The sequence below is a fragment of the Triturus cristatus genome, chromosome 10 (genome assembly GCF_964204655.1).
Source record: "Triturus cristatus chromosome 10, aTriCri1.1, whole genome shotgun sequence".
Classification (NCBI taxonomy): domain Eukaryota; kingdom Metazoa; phylum Chordata; class Amphibia; order Caudata; family Salamandridae; genus Triturus; species Triturus cristatus.
This window is the reverse complement of record NC_140593.1, coordinates 165,844,682-165,860,017: the sequence shown is the minus strand read 5'-3', so window position 1 is coordinate 165,860,017 and position 15,336 is coordinate 165,844,682. Positions and strand designations below refer to the sequence as shown.

The 15,336-nt window shown below is 44.6% G+C and overlaps 1 protein-coding gene across 2 annotated transcripts in view; it reads right to left on the bottom strand.

Annotated features, from left to right (window-relative positions):
* Positions 1-14,905, bottom strand: part of NHSL2 (NHS like 2) — a 1,089,020-nt gene extending 1,074,115 nt beyond the window's left edge. The window contains exon 1 of one of the 2 annotated variants that reach the window (XM_085630752.1): positions 12,641-14,905. In XM_085630752.1, coding sequence (XP_085486878.1) covers positions 12,641-12,944 — 304 coding nt within the window. In that variant the 5' untranslated portion in view covers positions 12,945-14,905. The remainder of the gene's footprint in view (positions 1-12,640) is intronic. The other variant, XM_085630751.1, reaches the window with a different exon arrangement.
* Between the last annotated feature and the right edge of the window lie 431 nt (positions 14,906-15,336).

Here is a 15,336-nt window from a genome sequence, read left to right as displayed (position 1 = left end):
AGATTGCCTGTTAAAGGCTGTGGTTATACCAACTCACCAGGGCGATCATAATTCCATTGCAACAACAATAAGATTCGCCCCCAGGCCGGAATTTGTTAAAGAGTGTGGGGCTAGTAACTTAGCACCCTCTACCGACAATCTAAGATTGGTTTGGCGAGGTGTTGACAATAATGACTTATTTTTTAGAATGATAAAATCACATTCGTCACTTATCGACACCTGTTTGTCATTAACCGATTATAATCCTGTGGTAATTAATGCTTTTAACCAACTTTGTGGGGGCATCAAACAAATGATATCCAGGCCAATAGTGGAACCTATTCAGGGACCACATTGGTTTAACAGCGCCTGTTCTCGAGCAAATAGAGAGCTCCGTGAGGCACATGTAATGAATCCGAGGGATCCAGCTCTTTTTAAGTCTTTAAGACACCAATGTAAACATATTACGAAGCAGCGGAAAGATGAGGTTTTAAAAGAGCGATGGGATAATCTTGCTTGTGCCGCCAGACTTAATAACAGGAACAGTTTCTGGGTAGCAGTCAAGGAGATGAGATCTCTGGGTCTTACCCGAACTTCCATAAGTTGTAATATTACTAGTGAAGCATGGGAAGCCCACCTTTCTAAGATCTACTTAGCTACATCACAAAAAGAGGATTTATATAACTACCAAATAGCCTCAAGGATTGAGATATCCATGTCAGAAGTTAAGGATGCTATTCATAACATAACAGGTGTATTTGTAATGCGCACAATTACCCATAGGTGTCCTGGTGCTGAATAACAGGTGTTTATTGTTACCCAACTCAATGGTACTCATTTTATCGACCTCAGATGGATGAAAGGCTGAGGAGACCCGCCGGGATTTGAACCTGTGACCATTAGGTCAAACACAGGCCCCTGCAGTGGCTGCTTTAGTTCACTGAGCCACCAGACCCGGATTGGGCAATAAAGCTCCTGGTCCTGATGGGCTACCCATTGATCTTATTAAATACAAACCAGAATTTTGGGCGCCCCTCTTTCTTAATGTTTTTAATAACTGTTATTTCAATCCCAAGCACATGGTCTACCAGCATTATTGTTCCTATTTTTAAAAAAGGTGATCGTTCCAACCCTAGCTGCTATAGACCGATCTCCCTAATTGAGAATACACTGAACATTCTCGAGAGGATCCTGATTAACAAGATCAGGTCCTGGGCCGAGGAATAACATATTCTAAATTCGTGTCAGTTAGGTTTCAGAAGTAAAATAGGCACAGTGGAACAGTGCCTAAACCGCAACTTGACTATTGGCAAATATACTGTAACAGGGAAATCCCCTACTTATTTGGCTTTTATGGATTTTACCTCAGCTTTTGATTTTGTTAACAGGTCATGTTTATGATCGATTCTTTTAAAATATGGGTAGGATGAGGTTTTAGTTCATTTTTTGGCGTATTTACATAGGGACCTGAAAGCCCAGGTAACGGATCAGTAAAGACGGTGAGGTTCACAGGAGATCTATATTGGTAGAGGGGCCAGGCAGGAGTGTGTACTGGCCCCTCTGCTATTTATTTTATATATAAATGATTCGAATGACTCCCTGACCAAACTCAATAATGATGTTCCTAGTATTAATGCTAATACACTCCCCGCCTTACTATACGCGGATGACGCGGTCCTAATGGGCCGCACACCAAACGCACTACGCACTTTAGTCCGGGGCTTTGTTGATTTTATGGCCGGTTTACATCTTTGCACAAATTTTAAAAATCCTTTTTAATGGCCTGTAGCCCAAAAATGTATCCTATTAACACAAATTCTATAGGCAGTGAATGTTTACATCTCACTTGCACTTTCCCTTATCTGGGACTGGTATTTGTAGCCAATGGTTCTTGGGTTGACCATGTGGCACACAGTAGAAGCAAGTTCTTAAAAGCAACTAACTCTATCCTGTCCCTTCCCCAACCGAAAAAGGCTGAGGTGGTATTATCTATTATTAAAAATGTTAAATTACAATGTATTCCCACTGCAACATATGACGCAGAAGTTTGGGGTTTTATAAAGTGTAGCAGTCAGTCAGTCAAAAACTTTATTTCGGCCACAAGGGCCATAAAAGCAAGAATACAATACAACAATTTATATGTCAAAAGCAAAAGCAGATCACATTTTAACCACCAGGACAGAGTAAAATAGTCAGATTAAAATTTTCACATTATTAAGAGTTGGTGGAAAATTTCCTGCGCTGAAACCATACAGCATTAAGAAAACGTGAAACTGCGAACACAATTGGGGGATGGGTGTCGTATTTTAAGACTCGCAGGGCATTAACACAGTCTCTAAAACCAAGGTTCCTACAAATCGATTTTACCCAACGTTTCCTATGGGTAAGGTACGCTGGACAAACAAAGAACATATGAATTTCATCCTCCAGTTTGTAGCCACATGCAGGGCATGAAATACTATTGTTAATGTCCCATCTAGAAGTAAAGGACCTGAGTGGTAGGGTACCCATTCTAAATTGAACATATAATTTCCTGGCTACAGGAGGGAAAATCAGATCCAAAAATAACTCCCTCCCATAGTTCGGTTTAATCTGAAGAAACTGTTCAGTCAGCCTGCCTATATTAGGATCCATGTGCAGGCGTGTTAGATGAAAGTATCTTAGTTCTTCAGCAAGATTGGTTTTAGAAACAGATAGGCAGGAACCTTCTGGGGTATCCCAGAGTTCCTGGCGACCAATCTTGAAACAAGTTTCCCTAACGTGGGTTAACCAAGGAATCTTCATGTGTTTAAGTGTAGGCCAGAGATCCAGAAATTCATCTCTAAAAATGTCCAGGTCTGGATTAGACCATAGTCTCTTCCAATAGTGGACAGGCCGGGCCGCCACCACTTCTTCAATAGGAAGCAGTCCCAGATCTAGTCTAATTGGGACCAGCGGGGTGCTAGGGGGTAAACTTAGTAGTTTCCTGATAAAGGAGTTTTCGACCCTCGTTAGACTATCTATTTTGGAATGGCCCCATAGTTCTGCTCCATAGGTAGAGGCAGGTCGGGCTTGAGTTTTAAAGATTTCTACCACTGGAGCCGCTGGTTTAAAAACCGTGCCACTAAACAATCTAGCCATACCTCCTGTGGTTTGGGTCAACTTAAGTGTAGAATTGACCACCTGGCCTCCCCAGCCAAAGTGTAGCAGTATCCAGGGTTGGCAAAACAGATTTTGCAGGAAACTTCTGGGGGCCAGATTTCTTCCTCACAGTATATCTGTCATAAGGAATTGAGATTACCATACATCGAAGATTACATTAGGGCTCGTCCGGCCATATTTTGACATACAATTTTGGCAACCGGGTGACGACCATCACCAGATATATAATAACTGAATGCCTCAAATGCGAAAAGGGCAGGGATATACCTTGGCTTGCCGCTGTAAGGTAGAGATTAAACAGTGTGAATCTTGCACATATCTTTTTAAATCCAAGTGACATGGGGGGATTAAACAAAAAATTCCTTCAGGAGGCCCTATACGATAAGTATAGTAGTGCAAGATATGAAAAAGAGCTCTTGAAATCCTCAATCGCAAGGTACATGTCTCTAGAACATGCACGCTGTTCGCTATCATACCTGCCATCTAGTTATCTCTTAAAGAATATTGGTCGCTGGGAAAGAGGTTTGCCTTTTTGCCTAAGGACAGGCACCTTGAAATTTCTGCTCTGTTTTCCCTTAGGGTTTAACGTTAACCTTGACCAAATGCCATGCCCTTGTGATAACCGTAGTAATCATTCGATGTTACATGTTTTACTCTTTTGTGAATTTTAGGGCTCGCGCCTGCGTTGCAGTGCGAAACACTGCTCGCGCAGTGAGAGCCCTTTTGTATGGGGTTTAAAAGCTGACCACATGCTTGTGCGTGTGATCAGCTTTCGCCGTCAGGCATTGGCTTTCGCGTGTTTTTTTTTACAAAAAAAGGCACGCGATTGGGCAAAGGCGGATGCATGTCCCGCCTTTGCTACGCCCATTCCCGAATGTGGCTAGCACGCGCAGCAGCGCGCGTTCACCTTGCTGTCGCTACCACGCTCCCTCCCCCCGCTCCTCTGTGGTGCGCGCGCACCACTAGTTGTTGACAATAGCGATCGCGATGCGATCGCTTTCAGTGCCGCTTGTTTTCTTTACTTTTGGTATAATCGTGGCACCCGAGCTTTACTTTTGATGTTATAAGTAAAGCGCGGGTGCCACGATTATGCCAAAAGTAAAGAAATAGAAAAAAACATCTATTTCTTTACTTTTGCTATAATCGCGGCACCCGCGCTTTACTTTTAACATTAAAAGTAAAGCGCGGGTGCCGCGATTATACCAAAAGTAAAGAAATAGATTGTTTTTCTATTTCTTTAGTTTTGGTATAATCGCGGCACCCGCGATTTACTTTTAATGTTAAAAGTAAAGCGAGGGTGCCGCAACTATACCAAAAGTAAAGAAATAGAAAAAAACATCTATTTCTTTACATTTGGTATAATCGCGGCACCCGCGCCTTACTTTTAACATTAAAAGTAAAGCGTCGGTGCCGCGAAGCTTGTTTAACAAGCACACGCCTTCATGTCCCTTGCTCCCCCTTCCCTGACACCCTACGTTCCCTCCAGAGCCAACACTTCTACAGACCACTGCACTCTCCTTCCTTTCCTCCCTCCTGCAGCCCCTTTCATCAGCAGTACCAGCCTCCCTCCCTGTTGTTGCTTGTTCAGCTGCCCAGAACTGCCCTTCCTGCCACCTTCCTCCTGCCAGAGCTCATGTCAGCAACATACAACATGCATGCACTCTCAAGGCTAATAGATCAGTCTTGCATTTTAGTTATAAGGCAAACCCATTAGCTTTGACAATGTTTGTTTATATTTAACATTGGCTGCCGATGTTTAACCCTAACTGATTGAATTCTTGTAATTAATGGTCGACACATCTTTAAAACTTTGATAACGTTATATTATTTCTGATATATTTTATCTACTAATTAACGTGTTGCTCACTCAAATTTTCTCTTTTCTTGTCAAAAGTTACACCAAAGGCCGTTTATGAATATGCTGTAATTCCAAGTGCACACTTAAAATTGTAGAAACATGCACTGGCTTTGCCAAAGAGGAGAGGTATCAAAAGTTTTGTGGTTTAATTTCCTGTTCACCAGTCAGGGTAAAAGGTCACAAGATGTCACTTTCACTACTGCTATCATTGTGCAGTAATTATGCCACTGACAGATTCATTATCTGCCTTTTCTTGCACTTCTCCTACATGCAGAACACAGTAGTACCGCGTGTGGCAGTGAGTTCAACGAAAAGAAAGGCCCTTGCAGTGCCTGTTGTATTATTTGTTTGGTTTGCATGTTTACTAATTTAATTTACTTACTTTTATTAAAAGGGTCATCATAAGGGGTGGCCAGACAGGATGTCATGTCCCAAGACCTGTGTTTTTCAGGGCCCAACTTAGTTCAACAAAATCTATTAATAGATAATAAAGTGCAAGTCTCCTGCACTTCTCTCTCTGTATCAGGAATCCCTCAATGCAATGTTCAGACTAATACCTTCAGGAAGACAAGCCTGACTTTTGCAGAAAATGCTCGGCTGCACATGCCTCGCTCTACAACATTTTTCCACTACCTTATGCTTCCTTGCCAGTGGCTCCAGCTCCACCTGCCGCCACTGCTCGCCCAGGTCGTATGCCATGTTTCCAAACATTCTGCACACCACAATTAGGCCAAGACAGCACTCCTCTGCAAAATTCAAAAAGTGCGCCAGCTACTGTCACGCTTGTCTGGCAGCTTAGTTTATGCAGCTTTTAGTTTGCGTTCCAAACCTCTCCCCGGCTTCAGTCCCCACCTCTATTCATTTTTTTGACATTACACGGGGCAACATACCAAACCAGAGAACTAACTTCCCCATTTAATATACTGGCACTGGGCACCATGCTGATAGACGAAATAATCCTTCACTTTTATATTCAAAGAGGTAGATTAGCGGGTAATGTTTAGGCTTTAACGTGTTTACTTAGAGCACACATTTACAGCAAAATACTTCTTCAAGATCAGGGATATTTTAACTCCTTGTAAATAGCGGCTCACTAAAAGCTATTTCGGTACTCTGTATGGCACATATTATTATTATTCCTACTCTCAACTGTACTGGTTTTAGCACCATAAGGAGGATAATAATCTGAGTGAGCCCAAGGAGATTAAGTGATTTGCCCACAATAACATGATATTCAGCAGATGCTGGGAATCAATCTGATTCTCAGTTCCAAAGTCGGCAGCTCTGGGAGTGTGGCTTATATTAATAACAAATTTATCAGAAGATGAGGGCCTACCTCTATTGTATATAATATAGGGCTAGAAACCCAGCCATTGCTTAGCCATTTGTTGGAATCTCTGTCATTCTGCTTTACTGCATCCTAAATGGCCACCAGATCCCATGCGTCACTCCCGTTCATTACATTTCATTGGTGTCCATTCGCTTGCGCATTCATTAAAGTGCTATTTAATTGAAGTGCTATTTTTTTTTTACACGTGTGACTGCTTTATTTTCCCAACCATCACTTTCCATGTTGCTGTCCGCTTCACCCCCACCCCACACCCCCAGTGTTGCTTGTTTTTGTTTTCATTGGGATAGTTGCACTGCACACAATTCCACAACTAAACATTCCAAGTCAACCCACATAATTCCAATACACACCACATACGTCCACTTCACACCAAACCGCAAAAGAAAAACACATTGTCATTTACAATGCCAATAACTCTAACTCTCACAAATGCGAGACCTATTGCATTGCAAATGCTTGTTATCAAATGTATACGAAATGGTTTTTGATTCCTTTTTTCAAGAAAACTGCCATTATTGATTATTAAAGTAGCCTACACAGAAATTCTTAAATTGGGGGAGGATGATTTGGTCTTCCGAGTGGGGCCTTTCTTGAAAGCGGCAGGTCGCTCGCGTGCCTCAATGAGCATTCATTGATGGCTGATTTTCACTGTGCTTTAACTTTTTGATAAGAAGTAACACATTTGGATATCCGTGTATATTTATCCATCCACCTCTGTACTTACTCTGGTAGTTTTTATGTATATCTTATATGTTCTCTTTTTGGAATTATGTTAAACTGACGCATTGTTATTCATTCGATTGCACCTCATAGTTAATTTTACCCCTATGCTGCCACTGATTTGCGTCCATAGGTCATCAATTGGACACTGTTTTATGATGTTGCTGCTTGTATATTTGCGTATTTCTTTAGTCTCATGCTTTTAAATGCTGGCATCAGATCTGTGCTTTTATGGATATATTTGTATCTGAATAAAGATTAATTGAATTGAATTGAATATAAAATCAGAGTGTAAAAAATGACAGTCATGAAGTGCAATGACTTTCGAAGAGTGAATTCATGATAAAGGGATGGAGAAAGCTTCAGTAACTCTGCATGCTATAGGCTATAGGCGTTCACTCTAAGATCCAACAGGAGTATTTGGCTTTTCAAAAGTGCCTTGGTATTTGACCAATGAAAGCGCTTGACTTTACTAGGTTATCTTGACATTTGACCAATGTTATCTTTTGACACATTAAACCTACTGGGCGTTTTACAATAGAAGCTGTTGCCTTTCCGGCACCACTTAGGTTATTCAAATGTAGGGACATATTTACAAGTAAATCTCGGTGCGCAGAGTTGCGCCAAATTTCGCAGTGCATCGCTCTGACATTTTCAAAATCAGGGATACGCTGTATTCACAAGAATACGGCGCACGCCTGTGTTATCCCTAGCACTGGTGCTAAATTTTGCTGCCTAGAGCCAACGCAGGCACCCTTGCACCAAAATGCAAAGGAGCTTGCACTGCAGGGAATGATCGTTTATGTGCGGGAAGGTGTCACTTTCTGCAAATAAACAATCACTAATGGCTATGTGTTACTCCTATGTGTGCTGCAGAATCACCATTAGTTAATGATTGTTTATGTGCAGGAAGGGACACCTTGCTGCACATGAACAATCATTAATGGCATTTTTCTCTTTCTATGTGTGCTGGATTCTGCAGCACACATAGAAAAAGCAACAAGCATTTGCAATGCAATAGGTCTCGCATTTGCAAAAGTTTAAGCTATTGGCATTGTTCTTGACAATGCCTTTTTTATCTATTTTATAAAACAAACACATAAATAAATGCCATTATCATTTACAATGCCAATAGCTAGTGTTGCATTATTATTAGCAATGTCAACTGCTCACACTTTTATAATGTGAGACCTATTGCATTACAACAAGTAACATCATACCTACAACAAGTCAGAACTATTGGCTTTGTCAGTGGTTGTTAGTTGCCTAAAATGAATAAGCAGCAACTGTGGCTTGTGTATAACATTGAAAAAGCTTCCACTTATAGCCCTGGTGATACCACGACAATGTTGTGCTCCTGAGTGTCAAAAAGAAAAGGGAAATCGAAAGAGAAAGAGAAAATGACTCTCTTTAAAGGATTTCCCTGCCCCTACAACGCTCGCATGGCATGACGTTATGTCGTAACTTCTCTACTTGTGAGAAGTGAGCAGTGTGAGCGCGCGCACATCGATGCGCATGCTGTCATTGCAGTCCGGAAAAAAACGGACCGCCTGTGCCAGAGCCCGATAGAGACTCGCATTGAGGCCTCCTCTAATAAAACTGCCAGTTTTCAGCACCTGTGAGACCCGTCCCACTTAAAGCCCTGATCAGTTGTAAGGCAAAAAGAAACAATAGGTCTCGCATTTGTGAAAGTTAGAGCTATTGGTATTGTAAATTACAATGCTTTTATCTATGTGTTTTTGTGTTTAGTGTAGTGGATGTATGTGGTTTGAAGTGGAAATATGTGAGTTGAATTGAATTGATAGTTTAAATACGTCTGGGAGGTAACTGGAGATCCCAAATGCGACACCTCACCCGATGCGAGAAAGTACCAAAACGGTTACTGTTAAAATTAAATTCACCTGATTTTGAGGGTACTAAGGCACCTTGGACACCGGATTACAAAGACATTCAACATTAAATGCACAGTGAGCTTAAGACAACTACACCTCTCTTGTAGGAGTGTGCCTGTGGCTGTGAACATTGACATCAGCATTGCGCATTGGTTTTTATGAGGGATGTCGAAAATGCACAATAGTTAAGAGAATCAAACACTTCATTACCAAGAGTAAGCAGCTAAACCCGTCACATTCTGCAGGATTGGAATGTATACATTTTCAGGTGGAATGTCCTGTCTTGCACAGGATTTACTTTCTACAAGTCCCACTGTGTGACACAGGAATACTGCCTCCATTTTCTTTTTTGTGCAGGACAAAACATGCTAATTGAACCAATCACATACATTATGATTGCAGGCACCTGTGTGCAATCGCTGAAGACTTGCATGTATGACTAATCGACAGATCTACCCACTACTGCATTTTAAAAACCACAACGCTTGGGTGAACTTAGCACCATCCGAGATACAGGGAAGAACACTGCAGTGAAAGTGTGAATTTGTCACCGACCGCGGGCAGATGAAGCATAAATCTAACAGCAGAACAAATGCAACATACACTCTCTCTAGTACTGTCCTCTAATCCTGCACTTGCCTGATGCACTGACTTGTGCACCTCACTAAACACACTACTAATTTATCGAACCCACATGTAACAAGTGAAGGATGATCATAGAGAAAGCAAGTGACCCAATACACCACATCATGGCTCGACACAAACTGCATGTGAACCGCTCCTACTACAAAGCGTACCAGCACGCCTGCCATAGCCCTGGAAGTTATTATTGCGGCCTTCCTTTCGTCCTATGAACATTCGATCGACTAGTCAAGCTTTGTCCGCATGTTTTCAGGGCTCAGGCGACCTGCTATTTGTCGTCTGGTAAAACTCAAAGACACAATTACATTTTACAATACAGCAGTGTATTTAGCGCCAATGCCTTTCCTTGTTATCCTAAATGTCAAGCTCTAGCACTGGGATGGCCGCTGCAGTGGACAAGCTGCGGACCGGATGAGGCAGACGGGTGAGCCTGGAGGAAAGTCCCACGAGGCCTGCGCGGAGCATGGTTGGACCACTGGAGTAGGAGTTTGCGCTTTGTGTGAAAGGCTGCACTCTGTTCAGAGAATAAACACAAAGGGAAGTGGTGGGCCTGTAAGGGCAGAGTCAGCACAGTGAAGGTTGGGGGATGAATATGAAAGCAACATGGGGTTGGGAGGGGGCATGAATAGGAAAAGAATAAAGAGAGGGCCGTTGGGACGTGAAGGGAACATGGAGGACGTGGGAGGAGAGGAGGCAATGGGGACAAGCACACATGCACTGGCAGAAACATTGCTCGTCCTCCAGCCGGGAGGAAGCGTTGGCGTCCGATGAAGGGAAACACTGTGTTGTGCTTTGATAGTGGTGGGCGTGGGAAGCAAAAAAAATTAATTACCTAGGACTTTATTGGCGATACTAGAGATCAGCATTTTTCATCCTTAAAAGACAGCAATAATGGCATCCAAAATAGGCAGCACTGAATGGAAACATGAAGAGGAATGAGACTAGAGAAGAACGTGTTAAGATGTAAAAAGACATTGGAAAAGGCAAAAAATCGGAGGAGCAGTAAGGTCAAAGGAAGCTGGGATGAAAGAGGATGCAGAGACGGGACTCGAAAAAGAAGTAAACAGAGAAATACATGGAAAAAGGAGTACAAGAAAAAGACGTGTGAACGAGGTAAACGAGAGATGAGAATGTAAAGAATGAGGAAAGGGAAGAGGACAAGGTGAGCTGATGAGGATGCAAAGGTGAAGCGATGTACAGTACTGCATGGACTGGAGTGAAAAGAGAAACAAGCTTTGGCAACGCGGCCGCGAAAGTGAAAGTGATCGCGATTACGATCGCGTGCAACGGAGGGCGCGTGTGCACGTTCACGTGCACTGTTGCTTTAGGCCACGGCAGCACTTTGAAAAAGCCTGTTTACAAAATGTCTCTGCCAGATCAGCGCAAGCGCTGGATCAGGCGAGACCTAAAAACGAGGAGAAATAAAAGTATTTTTCCTTGTTTCGCCATTCTAACGCCTGCTCTTGCACGGCATTAGTTTTTGGCGCTGCCTCAGATTTACACCTCCTTGTAAACCCGAGGCAGCATCAAAAGCATTGGGTGTTGTAGTGAACCTCCCACAGTAACACCCATTGCACACCCCTTTCACGCTAAGTGATGCGTGTAAAAGGGTCTTATTTACAAGGAGGCGTTAGGCCACAAAAAGCTTTGTAAATATGGAGAAGAACATATCGTCACCAGAACGTCACTAAAAGTGACGTTCTGGTGACGATATACCCTTGAAAATATCCCCCTAAGTCTTTAAATTTCCCTTATCTCTTGGCGGTTTTATATTGCTTGGGTCTCTAACCAGTGATTTTACTTTCACATATCTCCAGGGTGTTTGATTAAAGGGAGATTTTAACTTTCCCTTTCTTCCTCAATATGTAACCAATGGGATTGTTTTCACTTTTCTGTGCTGACTGCTTATTTAGCCAATGGCATCATTTGTCTGTCCAGGACTGCCTAGCTATCGCTCAATGGGACCTTTTGACTTTCCCATCCTCTCCGGTCATCTGACTGATGGGAACTCTTAATTTTCATGCCCCGCCTTTTAACAATGGGAGATTTTGGCTCTTCTGTGCTGCTAGGGGATCTAACTAATGGGCGTTGTTTTGTTTTCCCACTGGTGGTTTGGCCAGTGAGATCTTACTTCCCCCTCTCTCAAACATATTTTTCTTATGATGCCTGATCCCATTAACCAGGCAGCGTTGAGCATCCTCATCCGCTCTGCAGTCTTGCTAATCTGGATGACGGTGACCCCGATGACCCATGTTCTTCCCCAGTTTCTAACCACTTTCGATTAATTACTGAGCACCTATCGGCCCCTCATTTGTTGGACAATGCATAGGGGACCAGATTTTGAGTAGCAAAAACCGGGACAGGTCAGACATAAAAGTACTTCTATATCTGACCTGTCTCAAGTAGTCTTGTAAATGTGTCTATATAGATATTCACTAAAAAAACAAAGGTTACAGGGACATTATAGTTAGAAAACAGAATTTTTAAAACCTTATAAATTCACTAAGAAAAGCAAAGTTTACAGGGACGTTATAGTCAGGCTCAGATTTTACACGCACAAACCCATAGAAATTCAGCAGTTGTAGTTAACTGAGCCAACTATAACTTACGCCCCCGCAACGCACTGCTGACGGCCTCACATGAGACCAAAGTATAGTTGTCTTAAACACCTGTTGCACCAATTCTTTAACATAGAACCCACTAATCTCCTGCTAGTGGCGGTTTGATGTACGACTCTGCCTCAAATAGAGAGCTTGCATTCCAATGCATGAGGGACTACATTACAACTCAAAAGTACACTGAATGGTTCCATATTACATTATTTATCTCACAGGTGAACTTTGTGAAGAAACCAATCTTTTTTGGTTTGTTTTTCACTGTAGCAGGTGTTTTAAAACATTTTAATCAGAACTGAAAACGCAAATCAGACCTTGATCTCCCCAGCCCTCCTTCCTCCCCTTCCCCCCCCCCCTTCAAGGTGTCATGTCCCTCCACACAACCCAGTTCTGTTTCCCACGTGTCCCTTCATCCCAGCAGTGTTAAACTCCCATCCCTTACCTGCTCTCTGAGGCCTTGCTCCTCTGGGGGGCGTCGGGCCCCGGCGCCCCATGTGGCTCCCCGACAGCAGCAGGTACATGCGCCCCATCCTGAGCTCCAGGCTGCGGGTCCTGCCCCTCAGCTCCTTGAGGTGGCCCTCAATGCCCCCCAGAATGAACAGCGAGTGCCGGCTGAGGTCGGCCAGCTGGTACAGCACTGAGTGCAGCGCGAGGCTGCACACGTCCGCCAGGTCCCGCAGCTCCGGCCCGGCCGGGCGAGGCGGGCACAGGCGGCCCGGGGACACGGTGCGCCGGTAGAAGGGCATGCTTTGGGCAGGCGGGGTGAGAGGTCAGCGTAGGTCAAGTTCTGACCCGCTGGCGCGCGAGATCAGTGCTCGCGCACAGAAATTAGCAAAAGAGACGGGGGTAAACCAGAGCCAGACAAAGTGTGCCAGGCGGTGGCGGGCCCTGGGCAGCACGGGCTAACCGATCTTGACTGCACCTTATGCCAGCATCACTCCTCCGCCAGGGGCAGGGGCAGTCAGATCAAAGAGGAGCTTTATTTCAAGGACGAGAGGGGTCGCCCAGAGTCCACAGGGATCCGGCATGCACCGGGCTCCCACCCCTTGAACCATCCAAACTTGGCATCAAAGATGACGGTGGCCCTAAACTCAGAGGTTCAGCAATAAAGTACCCGACAAAGATATCCAACTCCAAGCAAAGAGCCGGGAGCTCCAGGGCAGGGGCAGCAGGGTATCCCAGCAGGCCACGCTCCGGAGAATGCAAACAGTCCAGGACGCAGGGACAGCTAAGTATCGAGATAATCCACGTGCATGCAGAGCGGGGTGTCACGGCAGCTCGAGGTGCAGGGGCAGTCTCATCTCAGAGCAGTCCGGATGCTGCGCGAGGGGACACTGCAGCACTTTAATCCATGAAGGCAGCCCACTGCCACAGCACTCCAAACTGCACGGGAAGAAGACAATTACAGCACGCCAAACTCCAGGGGAGGAGAATATTACAGCACTACAAACTCCAGGGGAGGAGAATATTACAGCACTTCAAACTCCAGGGGGAGGGGAATATTACAGCACTCCAAACTCCAGGGGAGGAGAATATTACAGCACTTCAAACTCCAGGGGGAGGGAAATATTACAGCACTTCAAACTCCAGGGGAGGAGAATATTACAGCACTCCAAACTCCAGGGGAGGAGAATATTACAGCACTTCAAACTCCAGGGGAGGAGAATATTACAGCACTCCAAACTCCAGGGCAGGAGAATATTACAGCACTCCAACCTCCAGGGGGAGGGGAATATTACAGCACTCCAAACTCCAGGGGAGGAGAATATTACAGCACTTCAAACTCCAGGGGAGAAGAATATTACAGCACTCCAAACTCCAGGTGAGGAGAATATTACAGCACTCCAAACTCCAGGGGGAGGGGAATATTACAGCACTTCAAACTCCAGGGGGAGGGGAATATTACAGCACTCCAGTTTCACGGGCTGCATAATATTATAGCGCTCCTGAGCTGTGGGTAGTGGAATATTACAGAACACTCGCTTTCACGGGCAGCAGAATATTACAGCACTCCAATATGCAGGGGCAGCAAAGTACTGCACAAGTTCAAGATGCACAGGACCACATGAGAGCAGCAGGAAACACAGGATGCGAGCAACAGGTACCACAGGATGAGAGCAACAGGTAACACAGGATTCGAGCAACGGGTACCACAGGATTCGAGCAACAGGTATCACAGGATGCGAGCAACAGGTAACACAGGATACGAGCAACAGGTACCACAGGATACGAGCAACAGGTTCGGTCTCCTGCACTCGGCAAACTTTCCCGGACCACGCCTCCCTGCACTTGGTTCATGTGATGCAACAAGTGGAGGTGCGGCGTGTGCTCAGTTCACACCAGTCTGCCCTGCACCCCCAGAGTTCTGCCAGAGGCGCGATGCGAGCTTCCCCCAGATGTTCAGCTGACAAGCAACAAGCTTCCCGACCACCGGAATTGTACCGCTTTGATCACCGTAGCGCCTCGATTCCCTAGCGCCAAGAATAAAGCTCTAAGGTGTCGATCTCCTTACTGCACCAGGAGCACCAGTGCACGCGCAGCCACTCCCCCAGCACAGATCGGACGCCCCCCAGGAAGTTGCGAAGATTATTTCCAAACACCAGAAGCCGCACAACAAAGTCGCCCATAAAACAATCCGCAGGCAGCATCCCAAGAAAGCAGCCGGGGTTTGCACAGACGGCTGCCAACCATCGCCCCACCGCCGGCTCTCTCTTCTCCAAACTCCTTGGGCGATGAGTGTGTTTTCATGCGCTTTGTTTTCCTTTTCCACAGTTTGTGCTTGGCAGATTTCTCTCCACGGTGGGGAGCCCCCTCTTGTCGCCTGTGAATCAGCAGATCTGTTTCTGTCTTTTTTTTTTTTTTACACATTTTGTTTTCGGTTTAACTCCAGCAGCCCCCGCCTTTAATGACGACCAGATGTGTGTGTATCAGTGAAGATGACATTTCTGGGGCTGAGAGAAGAGAGTGTGGACTTCAAATAACTTTACTATTACCCCTAAAGAGAGCTAAGCGAAAGGGTGTGAGCGGAGATCAGAGGAAATAACGTTTTCTATGGAAATACGAGATGTTTACTAATTAATCAATAGCTGAGAATACGCCCAGCATTATGCGATTTACTTGAAAATATTTCTCTATTTA